General features: G+C 37.2%; 1 protein-coding gene across 1 annotated transcript in view; it reads left to right on the top strand.

Annotated features, from left to right (window-relative positions):
* Positions 1-2,954: 2,954 nt before the first annotated feature.
* The window catches only part of ZCCHC10 (zinc finger, CCHC domain containing 10), a gene marked incomplete at its 5' end in the record, with an annotated part of 8,818 nt that continues 1,487 nt past the window's right edge, over positions 2,955-10,285 (top strand). The window contains 2 exons of the mRNA XM_009574657.1: positions 2,955-3,116; positions 6,834-6,875. Of these exons, the coding sequence (XP_009572952.1) occupies positions 2,955-3,116; positions 6,834-6,875 (204 nt within the window). The remainder of the gene's footprint in view (positions 3,117-6,833; positions 6,876-10,285) is intronic.

The raw sequence follows: 10,285 nt of genomic DNA, 5'->3' as shown, positions 1-10,285 counted from the left end.
GTTTTGGGAAAAGGCTACCTTACAGGTGTCGGTATGCCGTAGTTTTCAGGGAAGTGTGTAAGATCTTGTGATGCAGGTATTCACTGATCTTCATCATAGACTTTCAATAGTCAGATTAAGAAAAAATAAGTTCTAGGTTCATGTTATGGTATGTTTACAGAACTGTAAAAGAGAGGCAAAAGAAAGCAAGCGACCTTTACTCAGATACAGATATTGCATTCAAGTAATTATCTCAATACCAAAGGGATCTGATTGCCAAACACTGAAATGAGGAAAAGCCAACGTTTTTGCTTGTTTATGTTAAGTACAGCAAATGCCTGTGCTCCACTCTCACGTATTACTTGTGTTGGCTTTTCATTTGTTTGTTGGTTTGGATTTTGTTTTTTTTCTTCCTCAGAATAATTTCGTAGAATCAGAGAATGGTTTGGGTTGGAAGGGACCTTAAAGATCATCTAGGTCCAACCCCCCTGCCATGGGCAGGGACACCTTCCGCTAGAACAGGATGCTCAAAGCCCCATCCAGCCTGGCCTTGAACACTTCCAGGGTTGAGCCATCCTCAGTTTTTGGAGTGTGTTTGGTTTTTTATCTGATCATAAGAGTTGGATAGAACATGGATGACTTCTGCATTCTCTTTCCTTTTTTATTGTTCAGTATAATTTCTTTCCTATTTTCCAATGAAAATTAACTTGGAATTTCAAAGTACTCACAGAATACTTGTTCTTTTAGGTTGCTATTTTATTGTGAGTCAAGGAATGATTTCTTACATTTCTTGTTATGTCTCTGTGTACTTGACAGGTATATGTTGAACTGTACATCTGCCAGCCTTTGCTTCTAGGTTGTGGTCATTGCTCCCTGTTAAAAGTTTACTTCAGTCTCGTGCTTTTCATTAGTGTTAAAACTTGTTAGTGCTGATATGGTATTTATAGATCTGTAGTTGTTTATCTGTTTTCCTGGTAATTACTTATATTGCTTTTAGGGCTTGATCTTATCATTTTAGCTTGCATAGAATTGTCTGCCCTGGTCATGTGAGTAGTACTAAAACCCTGGAAATACTGAGTTATATTATTGTTGCTTTAAACTTCCATTCTGTTCCTGTGGAGAGAGGTCTGGGCTAGTTTCACATAGAAAAACATTCACTTTTTTGGGTTTGTGTGTTGATGAAGAGGAGGAAGTGTCGTCTTTCTGCTTGTATGTAACTCTTGTGGCAGACCCAGAAGTCCAAGGCAAGACAAAGCAAACAATTCAAAGATTGGGGTTTTTTGTTCATTACTAGATGTACTGCTTCCTGTTCAAGTCTGATTTAATGGTGCAGCATAGGTTGCAAGTTTAATTAGTTTTCTAGTGCTGATTTAGATTAGTATTTCTAAGGCTAGATTATGAAGCCAAATACTCTTTCCATTGAAAAAGTGATGGGTGTTCAGAACAAGATTCCTTTCAAGATACAGTAGAACTGTCACAAAAGGTGATGGCTAGAGTTGAAAGAGAAGCAATTCACACCTTGACTTGAAAAGCAACACTCCTTTTGAGAGAAAAATGCTCACTACTGGTCTGTCACTTTATGATCTCTAAATACTAAATGAACAGCCTAGGAGCCTCCTCCTGGTTAATCCAGGGCTGTTAATTTGAGATAGTTAGATGGGCTGGCCTTGAAAAATTAGTATTTTGGTGTTTGGAAAAAATGACAGAAGGTGGAAATAAGTTACAGCAGTTGCAGTGAACTGTACAGGAGCTACAAAGTCCTGATTTCAGTCCTGGCTCTAAAACTAATTTGTGATCCTGACCTTGAGTGAGTCACTTGACTGCTGTATGAGTTTTCTTATTTGTAAAGGAGGAGGGTGTCTGTGAGAAGATAGCAAAACAGCTTTTGCAAAGCTTCAGAATAGTGGAGTAAGTGCTAGAATATGAAAATAGGAGTTTTCTCCCTTAACTGCCTTCTAAAAATGATCAAAGGATTTTACTACAGTGTGACAACTGAAATGTGAATGTAAAATGCTCATTAAATACTTCAAGTATTTGGATGGTACAGAGTAGTAAGTGAAGTCTTGCTTGATTTACATTGCACAAAATGAGCAAGAATCTGATTGATCTTATGATAAACCTTCTGCCAGCCTTTAATGAATCTTAGTAAATTCAAATAAGCTACAACTAAGATCATCTCTGTTTTACTTGCTCAGGATCCTAGGCTGTCTGTGAGAATTTGGCAGTCTGGTACTTGTGTTAAATTCTAGGATTTGGAAATGAAGCTACCTGCTTTTTGCTAACAATGTTCTAAAACATAATTTCAATTACTTATATGAAGCAAGCTAGAACCATGTGCAATTACTGGATAGTAACAAATCGTATGCAGCGTAATCATTCCCAATAACTGTTGCACAATTATATCCTATAACGCTAAAAGCTGTGCCAATTAGGTTGATCAAAATGTGATTTTGATGATAGGATTAATCTTCGCTCACTGTCGGAGAATGGTCCTAGCAGCATTTTTCAAAATGTTTGTTGTTTACAGTATCTGAAGCGGGGGGTGAAATTATGGAATCTTAGGAGTGGGGGAAGACTGCAAGGTAGGCTAATGAGCAGCTAGTATAAAACTGAAAGTGAAATTCAGGTGCAGTTGTTGAGTGTGTTGACAGTTGATGTCAGCAGTTCAGCATTTGCTACTTTAGCAGATGACTTAAACTGAAGCTCTGGAATAGAGCAGAAATCTTTTTGTTCTCTTTCATAAATAGTTGATATGAGAATGTTTTAATGAATGGAAATGTATTTGCCTAAATTCTGTTACTGTTCTTGTGCTGATTTAAGATGTATAATTGCTAAAGCACCCATGAATGTCAGTCTGGTTTAATCATAACTACATATGCTGTTAAGAATCTGTCTAATTAAAAAAAAAAAAATCTTTTTTCAATAGGTAGAACAGACTTGGAATCAGTCACTTAAGTAATTCTGCATTTTTATAGGGAGGCAAACAAGCAGCATGTAAGATGTCAAAAATGTTTAGAGTTTGGACATTGGACTTATGAATGTACAGGGAAGAGAAAATACCTGCATAGACCTTCGAGGACAGCTCAATTAGCGAAAATTCTTAAAGAAAAAGAAAAGCGACTATTACTGCAACAAAGGTAAGATTGGCAGAATGAAAATGTCTAGTTTATTAATGAAAAGGTAGTTTTGTATGTGGGTGGGAAAGATGGTGTCCTAGACCGTTTGCTGTCATCTTTTCTTCCAGACTCTGTGATGCTTGCTTAATATTAGAGCCGTTTTGTATGTTAGGTGGAATATGTACACTCAGGTCCCACAAAATTAAAATGTTGTTCATTAACACCTGCTCATCTGAAATACACTTAAAACTTTTTCGGCCTCTCTGAAATAAAAAAGTGCACTAAGCTAAAGTTAAAATAGTTGGAGCCCTTTTTGTAATGGAGTACTGTTTCCCGAATTACTTGGTTACTTGGTTTCATATGTTTATGTGCTAGTACAAGCAGGTTGGTGTGAAGACTGTGAATGTATTTGTAACAAAGAAGCAATTCTTTCACTTCTGTTTAGGTTTGCTGTTAGACTGTGCAGTTAAAACCTGGTCTTCTGGATATGACCTGACAGTGGATCTGTGCCAGCACAGCTCCTGTATATTGCTCATTATGAACTGTAACAGTTAAGCAGGTGAATGAGAGTTGAGTTATCAGGTGTTTTTAACTCTCAAGTGTAAAGTAAAAACATCTCACTGAATTAGATAATTATTTCCCTTTTTGACATTTAAGAAAGTGAAAGGTACTTGCAGCTAAACAGAAAAATCTAAGCAAAATTCTGCATTTGTGTAATGTGATTTCCTTTCCACTTTGCTCTGTGAGCAGACTTTAATGCTTCCCCAAAGTTTAATAATTGTTTTAACAAGCAACTCCAGATGACAAAGAGAAAAATAATGTAGCACATTAGTTTTCCGTGAAATTTCTATATATGAGGGTCTCCATTCTGCCATTGCAACTCAAATTTAGTTATGGTAGCTGAAGAGTTGTTGCCTCAGCCCTGCTGAGGGACAGTATCATTTATAGCCATTGCAGCTAAAATTGTTGAGAATTTGGAAACATACCCTCTGTCACTGCCACTTGCAGCTCAGTATGTTGGTTGTAGGTCATTACTGCTGCCAGGATGTGAGTTATGGAAGAGTGTTCACACCTTTTGCTCTGTTATCTTAATGGGGGAAGAAAATGGGTGGTGACCTCTGGCAGAGAGGTCTGGTTTGACTTCAGTCAGCTGTTTCAACTGAGGCAGCAATATGAATCAGAGTGCTGAAATACTGACTTAAGTGGAAGCCCATTAGCTTGTGTTAAGAGTGACATAAAATGTTTGATTATGCAATTGATTTTGATCCAATGAATAATTCTGAAGCAATTGTAATCCCTTAGTATTGTAGATAAGAAATAAGGAGTGCTTAGGCTCTAAAACATCCTCCATTTGGAGACAGAGTTTGGAAAAGTTCTTCAGAGACTCAAGATTTTTAAGACAAAGGTTGAGTTTAAGACTCAGATTATTTCCTTGTTCCTTTTCTGCCCTATTTCCATTGAATTCTGCAGGTTAGCGTTGGAGGATAGTGAATTGAGGGTGAAATTGCTTGTTGCCTGGCCATTGTGCTTGAGTCTGTGTATGGGATAATTTTTATATAGGACTTACAGGACTGTCCAGTGTCTGTCATGAATGGAGTTTTTTGAGCTGTAATTCTAACAGTCCACAGTGTGAGGGGTATGTGGTGTGAAAAGTCATCTTGTAAACGGAAGACTAAGTAATCCTTACATGGGAACAGTTTTTAATCCTGGTTAAATTGGGCTGGATTCATAGTGGTTATATAATCATAAGCTCTCTGAAGCTCCTTAACGGTGCCAGGAGGTATCCAGTTCCTTAGATGCCAATGTTACACTTTCAAGGGTGAAGCTTATTCTTCATGGAAAGAACAACTTCCTAGGTCACACTTCCACTTTTTGTATAGCTTGCTTTGGTTATTTCTTGTCTGCGGAGAAGTTGGGTCTCCTACAGGTCTGCTTCAGAGTATTTGTATCATCATCTTTAAAGATCTAATAATGAATCATTAAGCAGAAGGCAAACATAGTCTAATAAAGTTAATATTTACTTTTTGACAACCACATACAAGATTTTTCAGCATTAACTCATTTCAGCAGTTGTTCCAGGATCCTTCTATTTGTCCAGTGTTGATCCCACGATTCTGATGGACATTACGGAGGTTTCGCTTACTGGCATCAGTAAAGTCCACTGCTTGCCTGTCCTAGAGTAGGAGTTGGGAGGGGAGGAAAGGTGAGAAAATGCTTATTCCTTAGTGATATTACTGCATTGAACCAAAACCGGGATGCCTGAGTCTTATTTATGGTTCTGAAGACGGTGTGGTGCCACAGGGGAAACGACCAAGTGTCATGAAGTAGATCTGTTTGATCTGCAGGGGATTGACCCCTCTCAGTTGTGTAGTTCTATAGAGTAGTGAACTCCTATACTTATCCATATGTTAAACGCTAGAGGGAGGCATAGACCTGTGCCACAGCAACTTGGGTTACTCACATGCTGAATTAGGTCCCGTCTTCTAAAAGGAGATCTGCTTTGGGATCTAATTCTGTTTACTCACAGTGACTTCTCTTACCTGTGAAACACCTGGTTACCTATGGTAAGGGTATAAGGCTGTAATAATATAAATATTAACAGCATTCAGCAATACAGGAGGGATTATAATTTGGTTCGAAATTTGAAGATCAATGAATCTTCCTCTTGCCCACAGGAGATTGTGGGCAGTATGGAAAACTGTTGTGTGTAATTATAATATTTTTATACCATTTTGCTGGCATACAAATGGCATTGAGTACTCTTACTGAAATACAGTATAATTTACACTTAACGCTTTCTTCTTTTTACCCTTTTCTGGAGCCTTTATCAACACATACTGCTGTCTAATTTCTAAATGAAATATATTTGCAGTTTTTACTTTTATTTCTGTGTATTTAAGATGGCTTCCAATAGTATGTTTCAGTTGAGGAAAAAGTATCCTGGTTCATGAAAGAACGTACAACTTCCTCATATATCAGTGACACATTAAACATGTTGTAAGTTATGCTGATGGACTACTTTAATCCCATGTACAATTCAGGTTGAGTTATGTGCTTTATATCTGCAGTGGATTGAGAAGAGCATGTGACTAGTACATTTGACTGAAAGAATTTTATGTTCTTTAAAAAAAAAAAAATCCAGAAGTGAAGACTGGTTTTTAAAAAAAAAAAAAAAATCACTTAGTGTTTTGTTAAAAGAAACTTTCTTCTGTGTCATTTACAACTAAAACTTTCTGTGAGTGTATGAATACATGGGAATCCGAAAGACAAATAGCTGGAAAGTATCAATATAAACAGATTGCTCTGTGTCTTTGTACTTGAAAGAAATACATGATGAAAGCTACAGACTAATTCAGTATTTTACGCTTTGTTTCAATCAATTCGGTTATTGCTAAATATAGGTGCACAGAACTTTTTTTTGTATCCTTATCTCCACTGCTTTTCCCATCCCAAAATGTTGTTGTCCATATAATATGAAGAAAAGAGTAAAGAGTAAAGAATACTTAAGATAGAAAATTAGAGGTGAATTGCTGCTTTTTTTTTCTTGATTTGTAGGTATGGTTGTTTTTCTGGTTTGAATAGTGACTGGAAATAGATGCCAAATGAACTTTGGGCGCTGCAGCTTTCTGCCAGTGGGATACCAGTTTTCTAATATTAAACTCAGCTACACTGTGCTGCTATTTATTTAATTTTCCTACTGCATTAATCAAAGCCATTGTTTTTCCCCCCCTTAATTAGCACTGGAGAAAGTACTGCAGAAAGGAAGACCAAGAAAAAAAGGTACGTGGTGAACGATGACAAATTGTGCCACTGTTTCAGTGCGTGATCTTGCACTGGCTATTGCAGCAGGCAATTTGGAAGGGGTGTGTGGGGAAAGTCAATATTGCAAATACAGTTTTGATTTTACTGCTTTTAGCCTGTTACAGACATTTGTATGACAGACATTTGAAGAATTTCTACTCTTCCTGTCCAAAAACTCTGAATTCTTTGTCCTCTGCTTTTCTCCCTACTGATTGTTCTACCTCTACATGATCTTGCTTTAATAATAAAAATCTTCCTATTTTCTGCCTCAAAGTTCATCAAATGTATTTTAAACAATTGTGCAAGAATGGCATACTGTTTTCTAGTCTGTAATCGCTCCACCTACTCATCTTGCTCGTCCTTTTGTTGTTTTCATTCCCTTCTCATAGCAGCTGTCTTTCTCTGAAGCTTTGTCTACAGAACGAAATAAAGCATCTGAAAAAACCCCAACCCTAAAACCAAACAAAAAACCCCCAATCCCAGACCAAAACAAAATCCAGGAACTAAACCTCCTGCCCCAAGTACTAATTTGAGCCAAGAACTCTTTCTCTTTTGACATTTCTTATACTTCACTTTGCAGTATCGTTTGCTTGGGAATCCGCAATCCGCTTCTGTCTTTATTAGCAAAACCCTTTCAGGAGCAGCTAGAACCCTGGCTGTAATACTCCTGCTAATCATGTTATGAGTTTTACTTACGGGGGATGTCTGTACAGTAATAGCCTCATTGCATTTAGTTGACTGTCCTCTGTCTCTAAATCTGATCTTCTAAAAACAGTTTTCAGAAGACTTCTAAAAACTACGCCTTTTGTTTTGAGTGGCATTAAATAACCCAGAGCAGTTTTTTAAAACACACCTTTATTTTAGGCTATCGTGTGGAATGTGGCTTTATTGGAATACTTCTTGGTGAGTGTCCTAGTTCTACTGTCAGAATATGTTTTATCAAAGGCTCCTTTTTCAGTAGTGTCCATTTATTGTTGGAGTTACTTAGGACTAGTGAGATCATAAATTAACTGATTTCTAAACAACGTAGTTCAGACCTCTTCCTGCCTCAGCTTTCTCATATGCTGCAGTCTTCTACTTGGCATAATGATTTTCAGAGTATTTGAGCTCTAAACCAATGCAAAAATGAAAAGAGCAAAAGGATTTATGGGGGAGGGGTGGTTTGGTCACTTTTTCCCTAAAATTTTAAAATTCTTCTAGGTTTGAATTGTTATCCTGTTTTTATGCAAGCACTGAATCCATGAAAATAAATTCCTTTCCAGATCGTTTGCTATTTATATTTCTATTATGATACAGGAAGAATTAAATGCGGAAAATTCAGCAAGTGTTACCATTGAATATATAAGTTCCAGATTTTAAAAAAAAAAAAAAAAAGCAAAAGTTAGGGTTCTGGCAGTAGTGAGCACTAACCTTTTACATAGTGTATGTTTGTTTTGATATAAACAGTAATAAGTAAGCTACAGGCTTAACCAGAAAAACAGGAACAGGCAAAACAGCTGTTGTACAATCTTGTGACCTCAGGTGACACAGAGCTGTCTTCTGGGCGCATGTTGGCTTCAACATTCCCATACGGCGTACTTTGGTTATTAATTGAAAGCCCACTTCATGCTTGGATCACATATAAATCTAGCTGTCTGAAGGGTAAAATCATCTCTTAATTCACTTGTTTCTTCAGGCACCCAGCTGTGATTGTGCCCAAAATTGTAGACTTGATTTGAGTAGCAAGTTTAAAACCACCTGGGGTTGTTAGATAATTGCAATAGAATTAGAAAGGACAAAAAGCCTCAGAGAGGGGTGATAGCATGTGTTACAAAATGCAGCAGTTGTTCCACGATTGGTGCATGGAATCATACAAGATATTAACATTTGTGAACTTGTTTGGAGGAGGATGAATGCTTTTCTGGTGGAGAAATTTTGCACTTTTACAGTGGTGTAGTGACCCAAAGATCTTAGATTTACAAATCTCTAGCATCTGGGTTGTCATATGACCTAATTAGGACAAGGTGAAGTAGGTGAATTTTACTTGCTCCCATCTCTATCCTCCTTCTGTTAACTACCAACAGGCCATGTATTGCATCACCTGAACAAGTATCTGCTTGTTTTTTCTCTCATAGATCTAGCTATTGCTTTCCTCTAGGAGAAGCAGTATTAAGTGTTATATTCTGATGTTTCTGTGGGTGGGTTTCAGATTATAACCTAAATAGTGGAAGTCCATGGTCTGCTTCTATGGATTCTGTGAAAGGTGACCAGGAAAAGAAAGTTCAAAGTTAGCATTCAGGGGATCCTCTGACTGATTCTTGATCATATAAATGGGTCTGCACATCTAATAAAACTGTTCAGATTTAAACTACTAGTCCCTTTTTTTTTGTTTTCCTCATTCTTAAGACTAGTTTTTCACCAACAAGAAGTCTGTATTTAACCAGCCCTTATGGATTTATCTTTAAAAAATAGCCATTGTGTCTGCACACACAGAGATAACAGATTACAGATGTATTATAAAAACTTTGGTGGTTCATAGCTTAATACATGCACCTGACATGTCAGCTGACATGACCATGGCTGGTATGATGAAAAAGCATTACTCTTTCTTTAATAGCCTTAACATAGGCATTTCCTGAGCTGTATTTAACCAAACCCTCTGATAAAAAGTACTACATTAATTTTCTAATGGAAAGAAGATTCTGCATTATTATATCTAGCATTTTTTTTGCATGCTGTTTGGTTGACTTGGCAGGAAGTGGGGTGAATTAGTACCTTTACACTTTGTTTGGAGAAAGATCTATGGGAGAATTTAATTGTACTTTCTTGGAATTCATATTGCCTTAATCAGAGACCTTGATCTTGAGAACAACAGCCTCAGTAAGGGCTAAAAATGAAGGGAAAAAAAAAATTTGCAGAGGATACAGAAGTCCACTTTGCTGTGTTCATAATTCTGTCTTTATCTTAGACTGTTTCCACCCCTTCTCCTCTGCCCTGAAAACATGAGCATCCTGTAGTGGCAGGTAATTTGGGTTCTTTTGCCAGGAGTAATCTAAGAACAGTTTCCGTTGAGTACAATTCTAACATTTGTGAAATCACTGATGAAACCTCCACCAACTTTTACACTGCCTACTACAATCTAGAATTTCACTCCTTATTACAGTGGTGTGCTAGGGAACTGATCTTTGTTAATTTTTCCCCGAGGCTTTAGTAGTGTAGGACATTCATACTTCTCCTGCAGCCTCGTTCTTCTGTTTAGCCAAGTCAGTAAAAACACTCATCATTACTATGAATAAGATCCTTGCCAGCTTTCAAACTTAACCTTTTTCTGTAGTCCTGTTTTGGCTTACTTCATGTACATGGTGTCACTCTGCCATTGCTCAAATGGCCAAAATGCATTCGTTCAGAAC

The sequence above is a fragment of the Fulmarus glacialis genome, unplaced genomic scaffold (assembly GCF_000690835.1).
Source record: "Fulmarus glacialis isolate BGI_N327 unplaced genomic scaffold, ASM69083v1 scaffold7823, whole genome shotgun sequence".
In the NCBI taxonomy this organism is placed as follows: domain Eukaryota; kingdom Metazoa; phylum Chordata; class Aves; order Procellariiformes; family Procellariidae; genus Fulmarus; species Fulmarus glacialis.
Note: the sequence above shows the minus strand (reverse complement) of the source record. Positions and strands in the feature narration are given on the sequence as shown.